This window comes from Phoca vitulina, unplaced genomic scaffold, assembly GCF_004348235.1.
Source record: "Phoca vitulina isolate PV1807 unplaced genomic scaffold, GSC_HSeal_1.0 scaffold8, whole genome shotgun sequence".
NCBI classification, from domain to species: domain Eukaryota; kingdom Metazoa; phylum Chordata; class Mammalia; order Carnivora; family Phocidae; genus Phoca; species Phoca vitulina.
In genome coordinates this window covers 46,342,677-46,364,776 of record NW_022589711.1, presented here as the reverse complement: position 1 = coordinate 46,364,776, position 22,100 = coordinate 46,342,677, and the positions used below count along the sequence as shown (strand labels likewise).

At 45.1% G+C, this 22,100-nt stretch overlaps 1 protein-coding gene across 21 annotated transcripts in view; it reads right to left on the bottom strand.

Moving 5' to 3' along the window:
- KALRN (kalirin RhoGEF kinase) overlaps positions 1–22,100 on the bottom strand; it is a 641,436-nt gene that overhangs the window by 59,362 nt on the left and 559,974 nt on the right. For 12 of the 21 annotated variants that reach the window (XM_032406711.1, XM_032406713.1, XM_032406719.1 and 9 more), the window contains 4 exons: positions 17,963–18,246; positions 16,326–16,430; positions 12,896–12,991; positions 3,051–3,181 (listed from right to left, as the gene is read on the bottom strand). In XM_032406711.1, coding sequence (XP_032262602.1) covers positions 3,051–3,181; positions 12,896–12,991; positions 16,326–16,430; positions 17,963–18,246 — 616 coding nt within the window. The remainder of the gene's footprint in view (positions 1–3,050; positions 3,182–12,895; positions 12,992–16,325; positions 16,431–17,962; positions 18,247–22,100) is intronic. The other 9 variants (XM_032406712.1, XM_032406725.1, XM_032406735.1 and 6 more) reach the window with 3 other exon arrangements.

The window sequence follows — 22,100 nt, the reverse complement described above, 5'->3', positions numbered from 1 at the left end:
GGCACGAGAAGCCAACAAATCCCCGGATCTGGGCCTCAGGGTGATGGGGAGAAAGCAAAAAGGAACACATGCTTCTTTATCAGCATGTCCAGTACTTCCAACCAGTTTCCTCTCTCCAATATACACAATCCACAATCATGTGTTATAGGCCACAGGAAGGAACTGGCAAGGCCAAATAAAAGCATTTAAATATATCTTTAGCATGGCCCACGTTACTACTTGGAGGAAAGTGGCAGAAACCCACAGGAAAGTGGGAGTGGGAATTGGGGGCTGGGAGGGCCCTTTGGAGATGAAGTCCAGCTCCCTGTCTCTAGGCGATATTTTTATCCTATGGTATCTGCTGACAGATTGAGGGCTGTCCTGGGCTTTCCAGCCTCTAGGGAAGGGGACTGATTAGACAAGGTGCTGCTAGTGGGCCTGGCATCATTTCCCTTGAAGGTCTGATGAAATACTTGGGGAGATCATGGCACATTAATAGACATTCTGAAAACGTCCATAAAAGATTTAAGTTACATGCAGCACAAGACAGTACATGATTAATTGCCAAATAAATTGAACTGATAATAAAGCATTTTAACAAATGTTCGGTTCTTATTAGTAAAGGTTATTTACAAGGTAAATGTTATTCTTTGGTCCAATTAAACTTCTTCCAGCTATGGGTCAGACCTATTTCTAACTTCTGTGTTTCACAATGGTGGGGAATGGCTGGTCTTGCACAGGAAATCTCTTAGAAGCTTTGTATTGGCTGTTCCCTCAGCCAAGAACCCTTTCCCTCCATGGCTAATGGCCGTGGCTAATGGCTTATTCCTTACCTGCTTCTAGTCTTTGTGCAAATGTCAGAACCATTTAAAACTGCAACACAGGCTCAACTATACTCCAAATCTCCCTTACTATTTTTTCTTTTTCCAGCTTCTAACATATTTACTAATTTATTTTTATTTTGTTTACTGTATAATTTCTCCCTTTACAGTGTACACTTGCCATGAGAGCAAGGACTTATCTTTTGTTGTCATTGTTTGTTTTACTCACTGATATATCCCATACCTTGGTGCAGAATAGGTGTTCAACACCTATTGTTCAATCAATGAGGCGCTAAAACTGGAAAACAATCAAGCCCACTCTCAGCTTTTTTCTTGTCCTGGACAAATAACTTTGTTTTCATCTTTTCTTCAGGGAGCTCTCATTTAACCCTTTGATGTCTGGACTGAGTCTCCATTCTCTGTACCTCACCTCCCCCACGCCCCCCAACTCCCTGGCCTCTCGCCTCACACAGAGTTCACAATTAGACATGTATATATATCCTCTCTTTCATCATGGCCATAAGTTACAGCAAGAGCAATGAGACATTGGTAACAGCTGGATTTTCAGGATAGCTCAGGATGCAGAGAGCTGTGGGGTCATGCAAAAGAGTAAGAAGGAGGAGAATAAATGGGTAAAGAGAGCAAAAGAGGCAATAAACTTTTGTCTGTTGGAGCAAAATCAGACAACAGCATATCTGGAAGCAGGACAATAGCTTACATGACTGCTCATGGGCCTGTTCAACCAAAGTGACAAGAGCAGTGACAGGCTTGGCCAAGGACCACCTGCTACCCCAAAGGTCTCCTCCCTGATCTGAGTTTTGCTTGGCTTGACAAAGAACATCGGCTCCAATGCTGCCTCTTCTATGTAAAAACAACCCTGAGAAGCTAAAGAGAAGCAGCTTAGTACAAGTCCTAGAAAATGTCCATTTAGGGATGGTATTTTTCTACCTCTATTCCATTCTTGGGGTTCCCCTGAGTACCCATAAAGTTGAGGGGTAAGTTTGGAACTGAAGAGACACTTGCCCAGCTCCACTATGAGGTGACAGCCCTGCTCTGAGGCCAGGCCCTGGCTATGACGTTTCTACTTTTGTTTCCTGGGAGAGAAACTCATAAATGTTCACTTTGCCTGTTTCCAGGCAACAGAAGGGCCTGGCCTCACTGATTTTTGCTAATCCTCATATCTGTGACCAGGCTAAAGGAACGACGAGTCTGAGGGAGAAGGACAGACTCATTAGCAAAGGGACCAGTTTTCTGGGCTTTACAATCTCTCACACACCAGGCCACGTCCAAGGCTCATCAAGCTCTCCTTCCAACATGGAGTCAAACCCAAAACAGGAAAATTAAACTTTTGGAGGAATTGTGGTTTTGCATTAATGGTATCTGATATCTTCTTGATCATCTCAAATGACAGAAGACGGACTTGACATCAGGGTGGATAACTCAAACCTTGCATAAAATATGGATTTTTGTGAAATGGGCTGCAATGTGAATTTTACTTACCCCCAACTATTAAAAAAAATTGAAGACATTCTCTTGGAGCTAAGTCCACAAACAGATGCAAAATTAAACGATTAGAAAAGGAGTGGAGCTAGGCTCTGCCAGCTGGTACAACAGATGCCTCTCCTACATGTGACTTCCCTACATTCTGAGAAATGTTTCCTCGGGTGAAACTCTACCAGACCTTCTATCATGGATTCTCTAATATGGGACCACAATAATAGTCCCATAGTTCCTGCACTTTGTTGTTTTCCTTTTATCAGCATGTGTTATTTCTTTTTTAAGAGATTTATTTATTTATTTATTTGAGAGAGAGAGAGAGAGAGAGAGAATGCAGAGGCAGTGCGAAAGGGAGAAGCAGGCTTCCCTGCTAAGCAGGGAGGCTGATGTGGGGCTCGATCTCAGGACCCTGGGATCATGACCTGAGCTGAAGGCAGACGCTTAACGACTGAGCCACCCAGGTGCCCCAACATGTTTTAAATTTCTAGCAGACTTTGGTTATAACCACACTTTGTCAGTAATAGCTGCTATCTCCCAAGAGAATACTTCAGCCTAAAATTCTTAAAGTCAGTGCCATTGCAGTGCCTTGTTTATCAATGTACACTGTACAGATCTAGGTCACCTTTACTTAGAATGAATGATATCAGTGGAAATACAGTGTGGGGAACCCCTCTGTAATCGTCCCCAAACTTCCTCCAACCTTAACCCATTGTACACCTGTGCACTAGGGTAGAATCTGGAGAAATCACTTACATCCGGCCTCTCAGGGCCTTGGCTTTCTGTTCTTCTTCCAGGTTTCTAGGAGGTGTGGGTGGGGTCATCCCCTCATTCAGGCAGCCTACAGGGTCTTTCAAGCTTCCCCGGTATGAGCCTCCTTCTAGACTCTGAAAAGAGAAGAAAAACAGCCTTAGGGAAGTGTACATTGAAAAGTCATCTGGAGGCCCTTGTGTCCCCTCCAGCCTAGCAGCAGCCAACTTGGTAGACCAGTAGCCAAGGCAGTTCTCACCGAACATCAATCAAGTGCCAGAAAGCCAGGTACTCTCCTCTCCCTGCAGCAGACTGCCCAGAGCTGCCGCCTTCTCAGGCAATCAGGATGAACTTGCCGTCATGTGCTGCCAATTGCCCGACATAATGAAAATTGTCAAAGTGACTTGTATCTGGGTAAGAGCTACAGAGGTAAAGCTAATCATTGCAATTCTACGCTAATGAAGCAGTTAGAAAAGAAAATCAGTTGTGGGACCATCAAATGCCAATTGATAAGGGAAGGGTAGCGACAGGAGAGCTAGTTGGGTAAACTCCTGTTTGTTAAATCAGCTATACTTTTTTTCCCCAAGAGGCCAATGAGATGCAGACAGGAAGAGGTAAATAGATTTAGCCTTTCCTAAAAATATCTTTGCTAAGGTTATTTACCAAGGGTTTTCTTTCATTTATGAATCCCTTTAATTTCTTTTAGTTAAAGTGCTGCAGGATTGAGAAACAAGGTAAAGGTATTAATACAGTACTCTAGAAAGAGTTAAAGGCAAAGGATTCTAACCCCAAATCTGCTATCACTGGATGATCTTAAGTGAGACAGCTGCAATTATTCCATGCATGCTTCAGTTTTTTTCAATTTTCAAATCAGATCTCTCCTTTCTACAGATTTCTAAAGAATATACCGAGACAATAGTTGTATAATCCCTTGAAAAATTAAAAATATTCTACAATGATGAGCTCTCCCCCCCTTGAAGCTGTTAACAAGAAGGATATGTAAAAATGTAAAAAAAAAAAACAATCTTAGCATTTTTACAGATGTCCTCAAAGAAAGATCACATAGCGACACTTAGCATTTCATTATGGAACATGGCAGAAGCAATGTGGATAAACCGTAAGCCTGGAGATCAAGGTCAAGGTGAGCGACTCTAAAACAAATATGGGAGTCTAATCCAAACTACCCACACAAGAGGCCTATTTACAACAGTCTCTGCGGCTCAAAGGAAAGGCTTCACTATGGAAGTCTTTGAAAACATCAGCCTTAAGGTCAAAGTCACAAAGATCAAAAAGTATCCAAAAGGGTGGGAGAAACAAAAGGCTTCAGCATAGTGTTAAACAGCCTGCAGTCGGAGTATCTGTCTAAATTCTCGTAGCTGCTGTACTTGAAGATAGGACAAATAAAAGGAAAAGTCCAGGGGAATGAAACAAAAAGTAAATGAGGTGTCTGGTCATTCATTATATGAGAACAGGTGGTAGATAATTAAGATGTAAACCTGAGGGGCATCTGGGTGTCTCAGTAGGTTAGGCGTCCGACTCTTGGTTTTGGCTCAGGTCACGATCTCGGGGTTGTGGGATCATGCCCCATGTTGGGCTCCATGCTCAGCAGGGAGTCTGCTTGAGATTTCTCTCTCCCCCTCTCTCTCTGTCCCTCCCCCATTCTCTCTCAAAAATAAATGAATAAGGGGTGCCTGGGTGGCTCAGTCGGTTAAGCGTCTGCCTTCGGCTCAGATCATGATCCCAGGGTCCTGGGATCGAGTCCCACCACGGCTCCCTGCTCAGCGGGGAGCCTGCTTCTTCCTCTCCCTCTGCTGCTCCCCCTGCTTGTGCTCTCTCTCTCTCTCAAATAAATAAATAAATCTTTAAATAAATAAATAAAATAAATGAATAAATCTTAAAAAAAAAAGACTTAAAGCTGAAAAATGTAAAGCTGAGAAGAGATGTCAACCTTCTTTCCCCTACTCTACCCCAAATCAACAAAATGTACCAAGGGCCAAGCATGAATTTGTTACCAACAGCAGAAACCAATTAAGAAGATAGTGCTTTCAAGTTCGAGAGAGAGAATTTCTTTTAACTTGTCATGAAGTTATTTTTTTTTTTTTTTTTTTTTTTATTTGCGAGAGAGAGAATGAGAGACAGAGAGCATGAGAGGGAGGAGGGTCAGAGGGAGAAGCAGACTCCCTGCTGAGCAGGGAGCCCGATGTGGGACTCGATCCCGGGACTCCAGGATCATGACCTGAGCCGAAGGCAGTCGCTTAACCAACTGAGCCACCCAGGCGCCCGTCATGAAGTTATTTTACAGGACAAGTGATCAACCGTGGAAGTTGTTATCCTGAGAAGCAGCATAGGCTAAAAATACAGAAAGGTCAAGGAGAGTTTAGCTAAATTTATAGATTCAGGATCTGTAACCAGTTATTAAGGAAATGAGAGTGCCTGGTGCTGGGGTCTGACAAGCCAGTGGACAGGCAGGCTTTTCAAGACATGTGACCTGTTCCCTGGTGCCATCGCCAGAGACAGGCTCCCAGGCAGATGGACCCAGCTGGTGACTGATCTGATTACATGCTTTTTACTTCCCCTCCTCCTTGTCCCATTGTCCTATTACAGCCTTTGTTCTGCAGCCTATTGGCTGGCAGGATGCTGACTGCAAGGCCCAGGCAAAAAGGCTTACATCTCTGCCTACAAGGCTCTCTTGTGCAACATCCAGCTTGGCATGTCCACTTTCAACCCTCTAGAATGAAGGACATCTGAGGAGTCCGAAGTGCCACACAGGGAAATATGTTCCATATCTTCCTGCCTATGAGCAAAGCAGCCCAAATTATCTCTGGGGAATGATTCTCTGCAAGGGCGTGAGCAGGGCAGAGGTAGTGAGAGAGGAAGAAGAGAGAAAGGGTCTGGCTAAGCTGTAGTCTGGGAAATCTGCCTCATAATGGTGTTGGCTATCAATGCTTATTAACTCAAATGCCGTTCCCTCTGAGGACCTGGCTACCAGGGCTGGAGTGGGGATCCTGGGTCCCAGCCACGGGCAACTAGGGGCGACCTGCCACTGTCTGTGCTGCTCCTGATGGGAGGCAGGCAGCGGTGGCTGGGTTGATGGGTAGTGGGAGGACTTCTGCCTTGCCCGGGGCTCAGGCCACAATAGTCTCAGCAGGCAAAGGAGAAGGTGCACAAGGAGAGGGCCACAAAAGTTCCTCCTGTTGGTCCAAGGCCAAGGAACAGAAATGCAAATAGGATTCAAAGCAGTAGACTAAGTATAGAGGAAGGCTGTCCCCACATTAAAAATGAACACATTTCCTATCTGCTGGATTGTGGATCACACACCCATAAAATGCCCCTCCTCAGGACTCCTATAAGCACCCTTTACACACCCCTGCACACCAGTCATTACAGTACTGCGACTGATCATCTGTTTGTACTCAAGCGAATATTCATTGAGCATCTACTACATGCTAAATACTTGCCAAGCACTGCAGAAATGAAGATGAATACTATTTGGCTTCCTACCTGCACTGCCCCGTCCCCCGCCATAATCTAAGCTATCATGGATGCTGTTCTAGATGGAAGAGGCACCAAAGGGGATGAAAAAAGGAGTAGGCTGCTCTCTGGGGGAAGAGGGGGTGGAGAGGGGAGGGAAAGGAAGAGGCAATGCTTGAACTGAGTATTGAGAAATAGAGATTTCACTGGGTCCCCTGATGGGAGAGCATTCCAGGCAGGAGCAGCACTCTGAGCAAAGGATCAAGGCTTGTACCTACCCAGGGCAGCCTGGGAAGCTGAAAGCAGCCCACACAGGTAGAACATAGGGTGTGAAAGGGGCGAGGGGTGGGGGGTGGTGGCAAGTGACTATATATTGTGTGACTTAGGGTGAGTGAGCACTTGGGAGGGAAGAGGGGAGGAGTGAGACAGACAACCCTGGAGAAGTATGCAGGGACACATCATAGGGAGCTTTGTGTGCCGCATTAAGAAGTAGAGACTTCACTTTCTAAAACCATTGATGAAAGGGTTTGAAGCAGGGAATTAACATGATTGGATTTAAGTTTTAGGAAGATCAGTCTTAATGTTCCTAAGGGCTTTTCATGACTTGGGAAAATGTCTCCGATATGACAGTAAAGGAAAAAAGGACTTCACTTTTCTATACACTCAAATTAACTACATTATTTTTAAAAGGGCCTAGGAGAAAATATATCAATATTTCAGCATGGAATATGTCTAGATGATGATATTATCAGTGATATAATTTGTGTTTATACCCTTGTCCTTATTCCAGTTTTTCCTAAATGAGCATATATTGCTTTTATTAGTAAAAAAAAAAAAAAAAAAAAAGAACTATTAAAAAGTTTTTTAAAAAGAAGAAAGAAAAGAAAAGAAAATCCATCTGATAGTCATATAGAGAGATGTCAGACTGCAGTCAGGGAGGAAATGTTGCAACAGTCCAGGCAGGAGAGCATTTTGAGCACTAACCCTAGGGTGTGAGCTCCATTAAGGAAGGTTCTGTGCTTGATCTCAGAGCTGGCACATAGTAGGACTCTAAGAATTTACCCTCTCTTGGGGGAGAGGTCAAAGGTCATCTGAAAAAAAAACAGATAAGGGTGCTGGTCCAGCACCAGGCACCACACCAACCTCTTAGCTTCCCCACCCTGTTCTAAAAATTTATATAATATTCTCTGGACAAAAAGTACTAGATAAGAATCATTTCCAGGCACATTAAGGGTGGAGATGGGGAAGAAGATAACTGAGTAGTAGAAAATGTCATGTTTAGGCAAATGACATTTCAGGTTTGTGACTTGGTGTTAAAAATTTTTTGGTGGAAATCGAAACTTTTCTATTTCAACAAGCTCAGGAACCTTTTCCATAGAGGGAGGCCAGAGGCACCCAGTGCCTCAAAACATACACTTCCACCATGGGTGTGATGTGGCCATTATTTCCTCTCCTCTGGGCTCTTAACTTCGGCTAACTCTACCTTGCCACTGACGAAGCAGGCCAATTCATCTAGAGGAGAGCAAAGCATACATACACACAGATGCAGCCTCGCCTAGTCGTGTTTCGTGGCCCACAGGGCTGGACTAGAGAGGTGAATGCTATCAAAGCAGGAGAACCAGAGGGAAGGATGTCTTGCTGAAGCAGGTAGACACATTCTAGGATGCCAGGCCACCAGGTCGACTGAACAAGAGCTCAATCCCGGCCAGCCCCTACCCCAAAGGCAGAGGATTATCAGTCAAGGGGCCATTGGTACCATCCCAAGCCCAGTGAACTACTGTGACATGCCACCTGAGGACAAGGGCTCAGACAGGAGGCGTTCTTTCTAGACACTTGATCTTTCATCTCAGGCAGGCTGTGAAATCCTGTGGCTGTTGAGAGACATGCGAGATTTTTCACATGGCCAGGAAGCTCTTGTTCCTCAAACTTGAGGAATAAAACCAAATCACATAGATTGTTAAGTTATCACCCTGCCCTGTTCACTCAACCACTAGTCTATTGGCTGACAAATACTGTGTCCCCATGGCCCAGGACGTGTTTATGGAAGAAAGGGATGACACTGTTCCCTTCCCCTGACATTCACAACACAGATCACAGATGAGGTGGCTAAGAGCTAACATTTGTAGGACGCTTGCTTATCATTTTACAAAGCACATTCACACCTACTCAATCATCATGGTATCTCTTTTGAGATAAGATTCAGGTGGACAGAATCGTCACTGCTGATAAAGGAGACAAAAGCTCTCCTTTAGTCTACAAGTAGACTAAGTACTTGTCTATGACTACTTAGTCTACAAGTAGACTAAGTAAGGTGCCCACGGCTACACAATAAGTAGCCAAGGCAGGACTACAACCCAGGTCTCTGATTCCCTACATATCCACTACTGCTACCACCCATCCTCATGTCTAGGAAAAGCTTTATTAAAAATCACACAGGGAGGGGCACCTGGCTGGCTCGGTCGGTAAAGCATGTGACTCTTGATCTTGGGGTTGTTAGTTTGAGCCCCACGTTGGGGGCTAGAGTTTACTTAAAAAAATAAAAAGTAAAATCACACAGGGAAAGCAGGGAGAGTCCTTATTCCTGGCTTGGAGTTAGAGACAGTATCTTAATACGAAATGTGGAAAAAATGTGTGAGATCTATTTGGGGCGAGGTGGGTGGGTATCTTCTCTTGGTAAATAAAAGCAGTGATTCAAGACCAAGGCTGGCAGATGAGAACTCAAGTGTCTACTAATGTCCAGAGGGACTTGTCAAAGGAGTTCTAGGGGAGCTTCAAGGGTTTTTGTCTGTATTGTATGTGAGCTGGAGAACACCTACCCTTGTTTCCTACCAGCAACTCTGGGGCAGAAGCCTTGGTGCCGTCACGACCACGTGACCATAATGCACCAAGGGCAGATCTGGGACTCCGAGACACAGGGATCTCCAGGCTTTTGGGTGGAGCAGAATTTGGTGCTATCTCTGGAACAACCAAAAAGGAAAGTAGAAAGAATCCAAGCCCTAGATATAAAAGTCCAAGTATGCTAGATGCTCCTGTAAAATTTCCAGACTCTGTCAATTGGAAAGGAACTTATTACCTCATCTCATACTGAACTGAGATAACTTCCACCCACAGGTCTAGGTTCCACCCTCCAGAGCAACAAAGAGTGAGACCAACCCTTCTTTCCCACGGCAGTCCTCAATGAATTCAGGACAGCTCTTACGAGACTTCTCTCTCCTAACTTCTCCCCCTATTTAACCCAGTACCTTCAACTTTCCTTCAAATGATATGGGCCACATGGTACGGTTTACCTCCTGGGGCCTTTCCACTGAGTTCAAGAACACTTGAGAATGCTGCGTTCGGAACCTGATACATGACTCACACTACTCATGGCAGGTACGGGCTGAAGAACTTTGAGGACAATGGGGCTGTTACTTTCCTTGATTGTACACTGTACTTTCACTAACCTAGCCTATGAATACACACTGGCTATTTTGGCAGCTGTCACACTGTTGTACTTACAGTCAAATAAAAACTCTGGAACTTTCATAGGTACTAGGTCTTACCCTCTTCTCAGCTAAAGAGCTAATGAGGAATAGGAATACAAGCCTCAGAGGTAAAAATGCAACTCGGGGTTCTCAAACATGCCTGGGGGAAACAACCACCTACTGTTGCTTCATTGCTCTCCCACAGTGGGTATGTACTGGGATGGGAGGAAAGAGAAAGCAGAGGGAAGGACAAAGGATCAAATTTTGGTGAGAAGATTCTGAGAAACCAAACTGCTGCTCCCTCCTTCCTCTCCGTGACATGGGCTTGGTTTTACTTGTTTGGCCAAAGAAATCTCTATAATTCTGGGTTCAGTGCAGGTCCTCAAGAAGTAGTTATTGGTGGAAGAAGAAGTTAAAGTTCTTATTGTGGGAACATACCACAGAGCAACCACTCATCTGATAGAGGTTTGTTGAGGGCCTGTTACAGGGCTGATTTGCTCCACCAACACCCTCCACTGCCTCTCTTCTGGGAAACTTGCTCTCAGGGGACTTCTCAATATCTGCCCTTACCTGTTTAACACCAGACACGCCGATCACACAACTAGAGGGCTGTGGGGACTCCCAGCAGTGCTCAGGTGAGCAGTAATAGCAGGATAAAGGTAATCCAAAATACAGAAAATACAGCCTTTTGGAAATAAGTGTCTGCTGATGTATGAGTGTAAAAGCCTCCTGTGTACTAATGGAGGAGGGGAAATCCATGTCCTAAATGACCAATCATCTTGCTGGGTAGGGAAGCTGCACAGATTAAGATAATGAAAAGATTAAGATACTTTAACAAATAACCCAACAGAACTATCTAAGAGCTGCCCCCAGTGTGTGGCTCACACAGTAATTGCCACGGGACTGCACAGGAAATCTGGCCTGGGTGAGTCAGGGAAGCCCTTCTGGGCAGATGAGATTTCAGTGGGGCCCTGAAGGACCTATGCTTTAGATAAGCAAAAATAAGAGGGGGAATGTTCAAGAGAAGTAGGGTGGTATGAACAGAAACTCAGAGGGAGGAAAGCCAAGTGCACGAGGAAAACAATTTGGTTGGAGCAGAGTTCATCAGCCGGAATAAATAAGTGGTCATAGGCTGGCTACAAAGCATTAGAATATTGGATAAGTGTGGATTTTATCCATGGAATATTTTATCCAGTCATTTCCAAACTTTGATCATATTCCTCGATCAGTAAACATAATTTTGGTCATACATTGCCAAAACATGTAACTTATTTATAACTTGTATTTCCATGCTACTGTATTATCATTATGTACGTAACAAAATATGCCCCAAATCATTTTTAAATGATGAGATGAAGAGATTCTAAAATCGTCTTCCTGCACCTCAGTAAAGTGTCTTGGGTATCTGAAGGCACCCCCACCCTAGAGACGACCGTGGAGGCAGGAGGGAGGCAGTGAGCCTTCACTGAGGAGAGAGGCAATAGCAGTGTCGTGGAAGACCCGCCAGGAGACCGAGGCCCGGGAGGGAGGCTGATTGGGCAGAGGAACTACTGCAATAGTCCAGGCATGAGGTCAGGGCTCAGGCTCAGGTGGTGAAAGGGAAAATGTAAAGAAAAAAAACAAAGGGTGACTTTTAAGGAAAAACACTGTTAGTATTTGGAGAACGAGGAGGGTGTGGGGGTCAGTGTGGAGAGGAAAGGAGAGCAAGTGAGGAGTGGTCGGAGAGGCAAGCTTTGAAAAGCCAGTGGAGTGCCCATGAGAGCGCTTGACTCCCGCCAACAAGACAGGGAGGGTGGCAGGAAAACGGACAACCTTTAGACGCAGTTACTAAAAACATCAGCCGAAATATTCTCTCTAACTTAGGAAGGAAAACTTAGAAGGAGAAGAATAAAATCATGTGTTAAATTTCATCAGTATTCTCCAAGCTGGGAGATTTGAAGACGGAGTTACTGTAATCAGAATTATGATCGGGCAGTGTTCCCTGCACGGCATCCAGCATTTTCCTCTAATTCCTGGGCCAAGGGGAGGAGGGTTTAAATGGTGCTGATAAGCAGAACTGCCCAAGAGAGGTCTGGCAGAAGCATAGACAGTTATGCTAATGAGAGTTGCAGGAAAAACCAAACAAATGACACGGATGAGGGTGAAGGGCAAGGAGAATGCTTCAAATTGCCGTCCTGTAGAGATACGCATCAGTGTAAAAACATGGGGCAGAGGAATAGCATTATCCAAAAATGAGCTCTTTCAGCAGCATGGTGCCCAAACCCTAAAGCAGCCAGAGCATAACCCTTCTCTGCAGTGATCTGATCGGCCCCTGAGACAGTGACAAGCTAGGCCAGTTTTCAGGGGCGTAAGTTCAGTTTTCCCCCATGATGGGGGTATGTCTCAGCTCCTCTAATCTCTAGTGGGAGGTATCTACACACTTTTGCCCACTCCCCGTTATAATCAGCAATCGACTTTTACAAGACTCTGCAAGCTAGAAAATTGTTGAGGGCCCCCGAATAAAATTACCTGGTGCTTTCAAAGACCCAATCCGTGTTCTGTGTCTCAGCAGCCAAGTTAGCTTCAGGGCTAACCAGACACACACCAGTCACTGTCCAAATGCCGCATCCCTGTGGGTCAGCGGACCGGGCTCACAGGGAGGCTATTTTGTCTTGGATACTTTTTTCCTTTCATCAATGCCACAATCCCAAAAGGGCCTACTAATTGCCTATGCCCATTCCAAAAAAAAAAGCAAAAAAAAAAAAAGCTAAAAAGACTTTGGAGCACAAGGTTTTTTGGAAACCATCTTTAGCTAGAAACAATCCTATAGGAGGAATGAGGACAGGGGCAAAGGAGGCCATGGCAGACAGACGCCAGGCCCCGGGAGCCACATGGAGGTGAGACACACACAGAACTGCCTCCAGGACCCCCACTTACCAGCTTGCTTTTGACCAATTGTTCTATTGCACTGACAAGGTCTGCAGCAGAAGGTACTTCAGTGGAAGCCTGCCGGGCTGCTAGCAAAGAGGAGGACTGCAAGACATTGAGCAGCAAAGGAAAAGCAGATTAGCAAGGAATGAGGAATAGCAGTTAGGAAGCAAAACAGCAAGTCCACAGCTCAAGACAGGCAAGGGAAGCAAAGCTTTATGTCTAGAGGCAAGAGATCACAGAGGGAGATAGGAGGGGGTGTGGGACAGGCCTGTCTGACCCCTTGTCAGGAATTCTGGCCAGCAGCAAAGCAGGGATGGGACTAGGCTCTCCTAAGGCAGGCCTCCGGAGGAGCTGAGGGCAGGGTCTGCTGAGTTCCCGGGAGGCCAATAGGTAAGGGCTGCACCCACTGTCAGCAACAGGGGAGAGGGACAGAACTCTGGCCACGACAGGGCTGCCCATTGCTGTTCCAGGGTATGAAAGGAATCCATAAACCTAGCCTCAAATGTGTCCAAAGGAGAGAAATTGTCTTCGCTTTACTTAAATACAGATTTTAAATATAGGTCTTCAGTGTGTATCAAGCAAAAATTCTAGGGCAGAGCACTTAAAGACTGGGAAGCTAGAAACCCTGCCCACTCACATGTGCGTACATGTGTGTGCACACACACCCCCCCCCCCACACACACCCCTCCACAAACATAGCTGTTTGTGCTAAGGCCCCCGAACTGAAACACCTGGATGTAATAAATGGTTTTAGCAAGGAGTTGTGTATTTCATGTTGGAGTCACCAGGGACTATCCTATTCACGGTGAAAGGAGGCTCAAGCCAAGGGCCTGCCCCCCATCCACTTGTACCAGCAAGAAGGACTGACTGGTTCATGTGGCTGTTTGGTCAACAGTTTGGGGAATCCTCCTCATAGAGGGATGGTGGTTTTTATCTTCCTTCTCCTACTTGAGAAGAAATTGGGAGAGAAATGGTTCACTGCATGCACATGTATGAGCTTTCCCCCCTGGCACAGCCAAGCAGAGGGCAACTGTGCTCCCAGGGCCCAGGACACATGCTCTTTTGGTCTTTGACACTGATCACCGCAGGGATAAAAAGCTGAATGTCCTGGCCATGCTCTGGCTTCAAGTTTGTCCCTTACGTTAGGGGGAAGAGTTTCAAAAAGGAAGCTACTTTTCTAATTTAAGAGTTACTTTAGGTCTTTGCTTCTGAGATGGGGTAAAACAAAGTCAAATAATAATTAAGAGAGATCTAACAACACTCTTTTTTCTCTTCTGGGGAATGCAGGAAAGGAGCTTAAGTCTGTTTGGAAATCCAAGCTATCAACTTTTTGATTTAGTAATCCCACCCCTGGGAACTTATCCCAAGGACAGAAGTCCAAAGAACAATTGCTGTATGTACAAAGTGATCTGTAGCAGTGTTATCTAGGGTAGCAAAAACTGGAAACAACCCAGGATATCCCAAAACAGACTGGTCAAGCAAATTACGACACATCAAATAAGGGAAATACTCCCCAGCTATTAAAATTGTAGTTATGAAGATAAAATTAATAAGATTTAAAAAAAAATTAAATAAAACATTGAGCATATCAAGTGCATATTACAACTATAAAAATAAAACATATACACATATGAACAAATAGTAGAAGGGAACATGGAGAATCAAGGCGGTTGTATAACATTACAATAGGAAGACTAAAAACGTCCTTATAGACTGTTGTAAAAACTTATTTTAATAAGTTCAACTCCAATTGCTAGAAGTTCTGAGGCTCCCCAAATATTTCAGAAAAACAAATGCACAGAAATCAAACAGGCAGGGCTGAGGAGGGTGAATGTGTCTAAAGAGGGACCGTTGCCATCAGTCCTCTTTCTGGCTAACAAAAAGCCACACAAATGTCTGGGGTGAGTCCGCCTTTTCAGTTAAAGATTATCCAGAAACAGCATAACATCCTCTTCCCCAAAACAAGCTGTGTTTGAGGGAATTCGAGGGGGAGGGTTCGTGACCTTTACTTTTCGGATGCCGGCTGGCACCTCCATGCGGAGGGCCGCGTGGGAGGGCCGATACTGTGACAGGAGCATCCTCCGCCCCCCACATGCCGTCACTGTTCATAGAACATTTTACAAGGCTAGGCCTCTGGGAACACAGCAGACTGGCTCCCGTGCTGACCTCAGTGTGGAGCGCGGCACTTCTGCTCCTGGGAACCCAGGATGGACATCGTGCCGTGCTTCCTGCTACTTGCCCTTCCAACAGTTAAGAGTCAGGGCCACCACCATCACCGTCACAGAGGGGGCATCTTCATCATCATCCTGTCCCTAGAGTCTCTCCCTCTCGCGTGGCACCCTGGGAGACCCCAACTAATATCTGTGGGTTCGTGATCCAAATACAAAGCAGAGGGAATGAACACAAGGACAGGGCTGTCACCGGACATGCTGACGCATCTGCAAGCAGGCCTTTCTGAACTGTATCCCTGGGGGGTTGTATGAAGATGTGTTCCCCGCGTCTGCTGGCCCCACCGCCTCAGAGCGGGCCGTGCCACGGCAAGGCGGCGCAGCACGGAACACAGGGAGACCCCGGAGGGACGGCTAAGCCACCACCACCACCACCACCAGCCACTCTGAAAAGAAAATGTAAAGGACAGTTAAAACCTGCGGAGTCCAAGGGGACAGCGGCACGAAGAGAAGGCAGGAAAAACACACCGAGGTGAAAGCAGGGTTTGCTAGGAAAATGAGTGACAGAGCGTGTGGTTCAAGCAGCCCTGAGCCTCGGCCGGTACCAGGCCACACATCCAAGCTGACCTCTAGAGCAAACAGGGTGATCGCTCAGCGATTCGAGGCCACGTAGACATCTACACTTCAGGCCCCGGTGAGCCTCTGCGTGCTCACGAGGCAGGGAGTTTTGCAAGACCAAGCACATGGCAACCTGCACTTAGGTCTTCCCACCTTTGTCAGCAACTCCCCCTTAGCAGCGTCTCCATCCCTCCTGTGGTGATTGCAGAATTTGGGCTTAAGCGGAAGCTACTGTTACTTGGATTTTAGAGTTCAGTATAGGGAAAACGATCAGCTAAAACACAGTTCAGAAGTCAGGTACAACAAAGTGATCTCAGCCTGGAACGGCCTCAGACTCCTTTAGAGACAAATAGTTCCTTTTAGGATCTGCAGCTTCCAAAGACAGAGTCATTATCCTTCACCAACGGGACAAGACACCAGACAGATTCCCGCTCTGGGACTTCTGCACGCGCCCCTTCACTGCCCAGAATGAAGTCAGACCTCCAGGGCGGGGGGAGGGAACACCTACCAAATATAGATAGAATCTGCATCACTATGGATTCAGGGAGATAACAAGGGAGAGACGGTATTACTACCCTCACCACACACACAAGACAAAATCACATGTGTTATACATTGTTCTTTCAAGTGAGAAAGTAAAGAAGTCCTACCATCTCGTCCTGTGTAGGGTCATTGTCAAAGATCTTCATAGGAGGAGGGAGGGGGGTGTGTGACTCTTCATCTGGCTCATCTTCGCCCCAACCTTTCTTGTTCTTCTAGAACAAATGAGCAGCATTAGTCATTCAGTCCTATGTTTCATATAGTTAAAGATACCAATGGTTCAGGACTTAGAATTTTTTAAAAAAGCAACATATAAGATACCCTCCTTCCTCAACACATCCTTATTTTTTCAGCCTCACCGTCCTCCTCTGTGGAATGGGTGCACCTTTTTATCTCAAAGGACAGTGAGGTTCAAATGGGGGAAAACACACACACACACACACACACACACACACACACACACACAAGAGAAACATTTACCTCGTTAATCAGTCAGGAAAAGAAAAAGCTGAGAGTGGTCAGAGAAAACCTAACTTTTTTTTTTTAAATGGTTCTTTATTTATTACATGCCTTCAGTTTTACTTTCATGGATAAGCTGCTGTGTCCATGAAATTCTTTTTTTTTTTTTTTAAAGATTTTATTTATTTATTCATGAGAGACAGGGAGAGAGAGAGAGAGGCAGAGGCAGAGAGAAGCAGGCTCCCCGCCGAGCAGGGAGCCCGATGCAGGACTCGATCCCAGGACCCCGGGATCATGACCTGAGCCGAAGGCAGATGCTTAACCATCTGAGCCACCCAGGCGCCCGAGAAAACCTAACTTTTTAAGCTTTTGAAGGACTATTAAGCCACAGTCTGAGTATCACCAGGCTCTACTGTCATTCTCAGAGGGAGAAATGGCAGATAGCATAAAATTACAAACAGAGTCTGGTTACATAGCAGGAAGAACTGCTTAGCCACATCAGCGAATAGAGCAGGTTAGTTGGCCAGAAAAAGACAGCTCTCATTCCCCCAACTAAAACACACCCACTGTATTTTGATTACAGAATCTCAGCTTTGAAAGGGACTTCAGAGGTCACCCCGTCTGACCTCTCGGCTAATACAGGGATCTCTCCGACTGCTATGTGAGGTCATATGGCGTCCGTCCCGGCCCCTTCCAGCACGGGTGTCTATTCGCTTTCATGGCAGCTCACTCATCACTAGCTGACCTCCATTAAAGTTCCTCTTTGAGCTGCAACCTCGCCTTTTGTAAACCTTCACCTGTTAGTCATAATTCTCCCCTCTGGAGCGACCTGGAGTTGTCTACTCCCCATCTGTATGTGGCACTGGTCTAGATACTTGAAAACAGCTGTAGTCTCCCAGCATGGGCTTCTCCTTCCAAGGGAAATGGTCTACCTTCTTTTATTCTTATTCTCAACTAGCAGGTTTTGATGTAGTCCTTAGTAGAAGCAGGGGATTAGGTGACCAAATGGCTGCCCTCAGGCCCGGGCCCCTGTCTCCAAATCTGGCAAAATGTTGTCTATCTGCTGGAAATTCTAGGTGCTAGTCAGTCTCCGAATTGATCACACATCAGACTGGTAAGGTCTTGTTAGTACAAAAACTCAGATCATTTGGGCTCAAGAACACAATCTACTGGGGACTACAGACTGGTGGGTTTACAGAACCCAGGGAAAGAGGCCTCACAAAACTCCAGGAAGGATGTAGGTCAGAAGCCCCCTCCTGATGGAGGCTCCAGGGCCACATGTAAGTACCTCATCGGCACTGTCTCCCTGAGGGGTTGTCTCATCCCCAGGCTTGGGAGATCCCAGGTCGAAGCTCTTCCGGCCATCTCGTACTTTCTTCTGCTTCTTGATGTTTCCATCTGCTTTTCCACTGTTGAGCCGGCGCACCGGGCTGGTCAGCCACTTCTTGAGGGTGTTGGTGGAACGCTTGGGCCCGGGGGAGCTGTGGATGGAGTTCAGGGAGGGCTGAGACTGCAGGTTGGCCACTGACTCAGACTTGCCTCCGTTTTCACTTGAGGAATGAGAGTACGCATCTGAGGAGAAAGAACAGACCGACACAGCCAATGTCAGAGGCAGTTAAGGGGCGATAGTGTGGCTGGGAGTAAGACAGTTCCATCCTCAGGAAGCTGGGACACAAGGCAGAATGTCAAGGCCAGCTGCAAACCCTGGTCAAGGCAACCCTCTGTAGAGGTTAACAGCTGACCCTCACTCAATTTTTAATGTGCAAGGCACTACTCTGGGAGCCACGGATATCGGAGTGAACAGAAGACAAAGACTCCTACCTTTGTGGAAAAAAATCAAGATACGAAGCAAGAATTACCAACCAGTAACAATGTCACGGAGCATCTATTAGGTAGTATATTTTAAAGACATTTAAGACCTAGGTTTTGGGGCGCCTGGGTGGCTCAGTCGTTAAGTGTCTGCCTTCAGCTCAGGTCATGATCCCAGGGCCCTGGGATCAAGTCCTGCATCGGGCTCCCTGCTCAGCGGGGAGCCTGCTTCTCCCTCTCCCACTCCCCCTGCTTGTGTTCCCTCTCTCGCTGTGTCTCTCCGTCAAAGAAATAAATAAATAAAATCTTAAAAAAATATATATTAAAAAAAAAAAGACCTAGGTTTTATTTTCAAAGACCCCTTATCTAGCTACATAAACACATACAAACACACACAGACACAAAGAAAGAGAGAGAAGAGAGAAAGAGCAAGACAGAGCATGCAAAACAAAGCCAAATTCACAGAGAATGTGATTAACTGCCACAGGGCTGGTATGGACTCTAGGTGATAAGCTAGCAGAGTTCAGAGGAAGGTCAGATCAGTGTAGGCGGGATTGGTCTGAAAGAGTTTAATGGAAGAGATGTGTCCGAGTAGAAGAGAAGGGGAGAAGGAACTCCAAAAGGAGAGACAGCAGGAACCAAAGCAGGAATATTGAAAAATAAGTTAACACAGCCCATAAGGAGATCCTCTGCATGAAGTAAAGTTTTGATGGAGAAAGAGAAACTGGATAGAAAGATTAGTGAGGATATTTAATAATAAACTAGAAGTGTCTGACCTTTATTGTGAGACTATCCTGGGAAATGACACAATAAAAAGGGTTTTTGTTGTTGTTGTTGTTAATTAATCTGGTCACTATATACAGCACAGCCCTGGGAAGGAGGGGTCAGAACCAGAAGGCCACACTGGGGTGGCACACCGGGGTACAGAGGAACGAATGTGAGGCGTTCCAAGCAAGAAGTGTCTGGATGACAAATCAAAGGTGAGTTACCTCTCTGTGTCTGCGGCTTCTCATTACCAAAATGGTCTTGGGAGAATTCCTTGACCCCTCGTGGGTCCACTGCCCCTGTGCCAGTTTACGTACTGATATTTAAACCAAACACATGACTAGGTACTGAAATAAATTACTGAAGTGGTTTTTCATACCTATTCCTCTCAAAGACTGAGTCACCTTTTCCTATAATGACTTCATCCTAGGCCTGGCCTTGAGGACAAACCTGGATTTAGAGGCCCTCTGGCCTAGACATAACCAGTAGAGAAAAAACAAAATCCCAAAGGAAGGTGAACGAACACTTTTGTCAACAAAGAGCTGTCTCCAGCTTCTACAATTTGGCAGATCTTGAGGGCCCCAAGCTCAGGCTCTTGACCCTGTGGGGTCTGACTTTGACGCTGCTAGAGTTTTGTGTGTACCTTGGAAAACAACACCTCAATGTTTGCATCTAGAAGCCCAAACACTGAGGTCCTGAAGTCCCCTGGTAAAAAGGATAATTTACCGGGTTGCTCTGCTCAGGGAATATTTGGGGATCCACTGACTTGGTTGGCGTCCCTTTAAGGACAACACTGTAATCTTATCTCAGGGAATTCCTTGCTGGCTGTGGTGCTGGGCATGTTTGGTGTGGGTCAAACTCCTGTTCTCAGAAGCCTGGGTGATCAACATCTCCCCACACTGGTAGTAGAACCAGGGCTTTTCTCTTATCTTTCTGCTGATAAGCTGCAAAAGCTTTTCATTCACCAGACCCCTGGGATACCACATGGCTCTATAAAACCAAGCCTTCAAAACTTAATCAGCACATACTGTGTCAGCAGAACTAGAGGCCCAACCACATTAACTGTGCCCTGGCCCAAATACTCTGTTCCATCACAAAACATAGCCTGATTTTGAGATTCACAAATGCAAATCTTGACCGTCCTTCCCTGTTGTCATATGGTTCTGCTTTGGGGCATTCTGTATAAATGAATGGCAAGAGTACAAATTACAAAGTACAAATTAAAAATCAAGCATGTTCTCACTTTTGTTGTGTCAAGTTTATTCCGTGTAAACAATTAGGGCCATTCAATCGCAGCCCACATAAAAGAGAATTCAAGTGTTGGAAGCAATCTATAATTCATCTAATTAGGGTCCCAAATTCAGACAGAACCATTTCTAAATCACTTTGTTGTTTTTTATTTGTCTGTTTTTGTTTTTATTTTCCGGTTTTTGATATAATTGACATATAACATTGTATTAGTTCAAGGTGTACAACATAATGATTTGATATTTGTATATATTGTGAAATGATCACTGCAATAAGTTTAGTTAACACTGATTACCTCACATAGTTACAATCTTTATTCTTGAGATGAGAAATTTACTAAATTACTTTGAATGCATGCTTCTAGAGAATGTGGCACCATTTAGTTTAGAAAATTTATAGTTTATTACTGCTTTAAAGAATAATTGGCATGATATGCTCATCCCATTTCTGGAAGATGACTGCAATTAGCTGTTTGAGATTTTATTATAGTACCTTTCCAGGCATAAAAGTTAAGTGACTGATTTGTAACAACGGCAACAATAAGACTGCTCTCAAACCTCTCCAAGCTGAGGTAGACGCTATTTATTATGATTCTTGTCATAGGAAATAGAAGATCAGTATTTCAGGAAACCAAGGATCATAGTTGGTGAATGGCAGGGAGGCAAGAATTAAACTCAGATCTTACTCCTTACTCTTAAAATTTTTATTTTAGAGACAGAGAGCAGAGAGAGAGAGCGCATAAATGGGTGCGGGGAAGGGCAGGGGCAAAGGGAGAGGGAGAAGCAGACTCCCTGCTGACCAGGGAGCCTGATGTAGGGATCGATCCCAGGACCCTGAGATCACTACTTGGGCCGAAGGCAGATGCTTAACTGACTGAGCCACCCAGGTGCCCCATCCACTGCACATATATTAATCTTATTCCTACATCTGCATTTATTCCACGTATTGCTTTAGCCTCTATGATTATTGTAAAAGGAGCATCAAACTGCTAGTCTATTTAACATTTCAAATATATGTTTATATATAATTTATGTAAGTTATAAAATTTCAGTGTTGAAAACAGTCTCAGTCTAATTTTAAGGACAAGGCAATGAAGGTTTAAATATGAGAAATCCATTGTTACAAATGAGTTAGTCACAAAGCTAGGACCAGAATCCAGGCATCTCTCCATCTGCCCCAGGGCTCTGAACTAACGTTTCCTCTATAGTCCTGAGGCACAGAAGCTGCACATACAGCTAATATCTGGTTTTAAGTCACTGGGAAGACAAATGTGTCCCTGGGCATTGTAGGTAATCAAGCTCCCCAGATGTTCCAGTATGTTCAGCTTGCTTTCTGGATCAGAAAAAAATCATATTCTGAGGCTGGTTTTACTAGGAGATACTTTTAAGATAGAGAAAAACGTAGAAAAACGTAGAAAAATGTAATAAACCCACCACTCTAGATATGATAAATGTAAACTTTTTTTTGCCATATTTGCTTCAGCTTTTAAAAAAATATAAAAGATTATATATACAGTTGAAGCTTTAATTTTTTTTTTTCACCCATTCACAATCCTATCCACCATTTTCCCTTCCCAGAGTTAAATTCTCTTCTGAAGCTGGTGT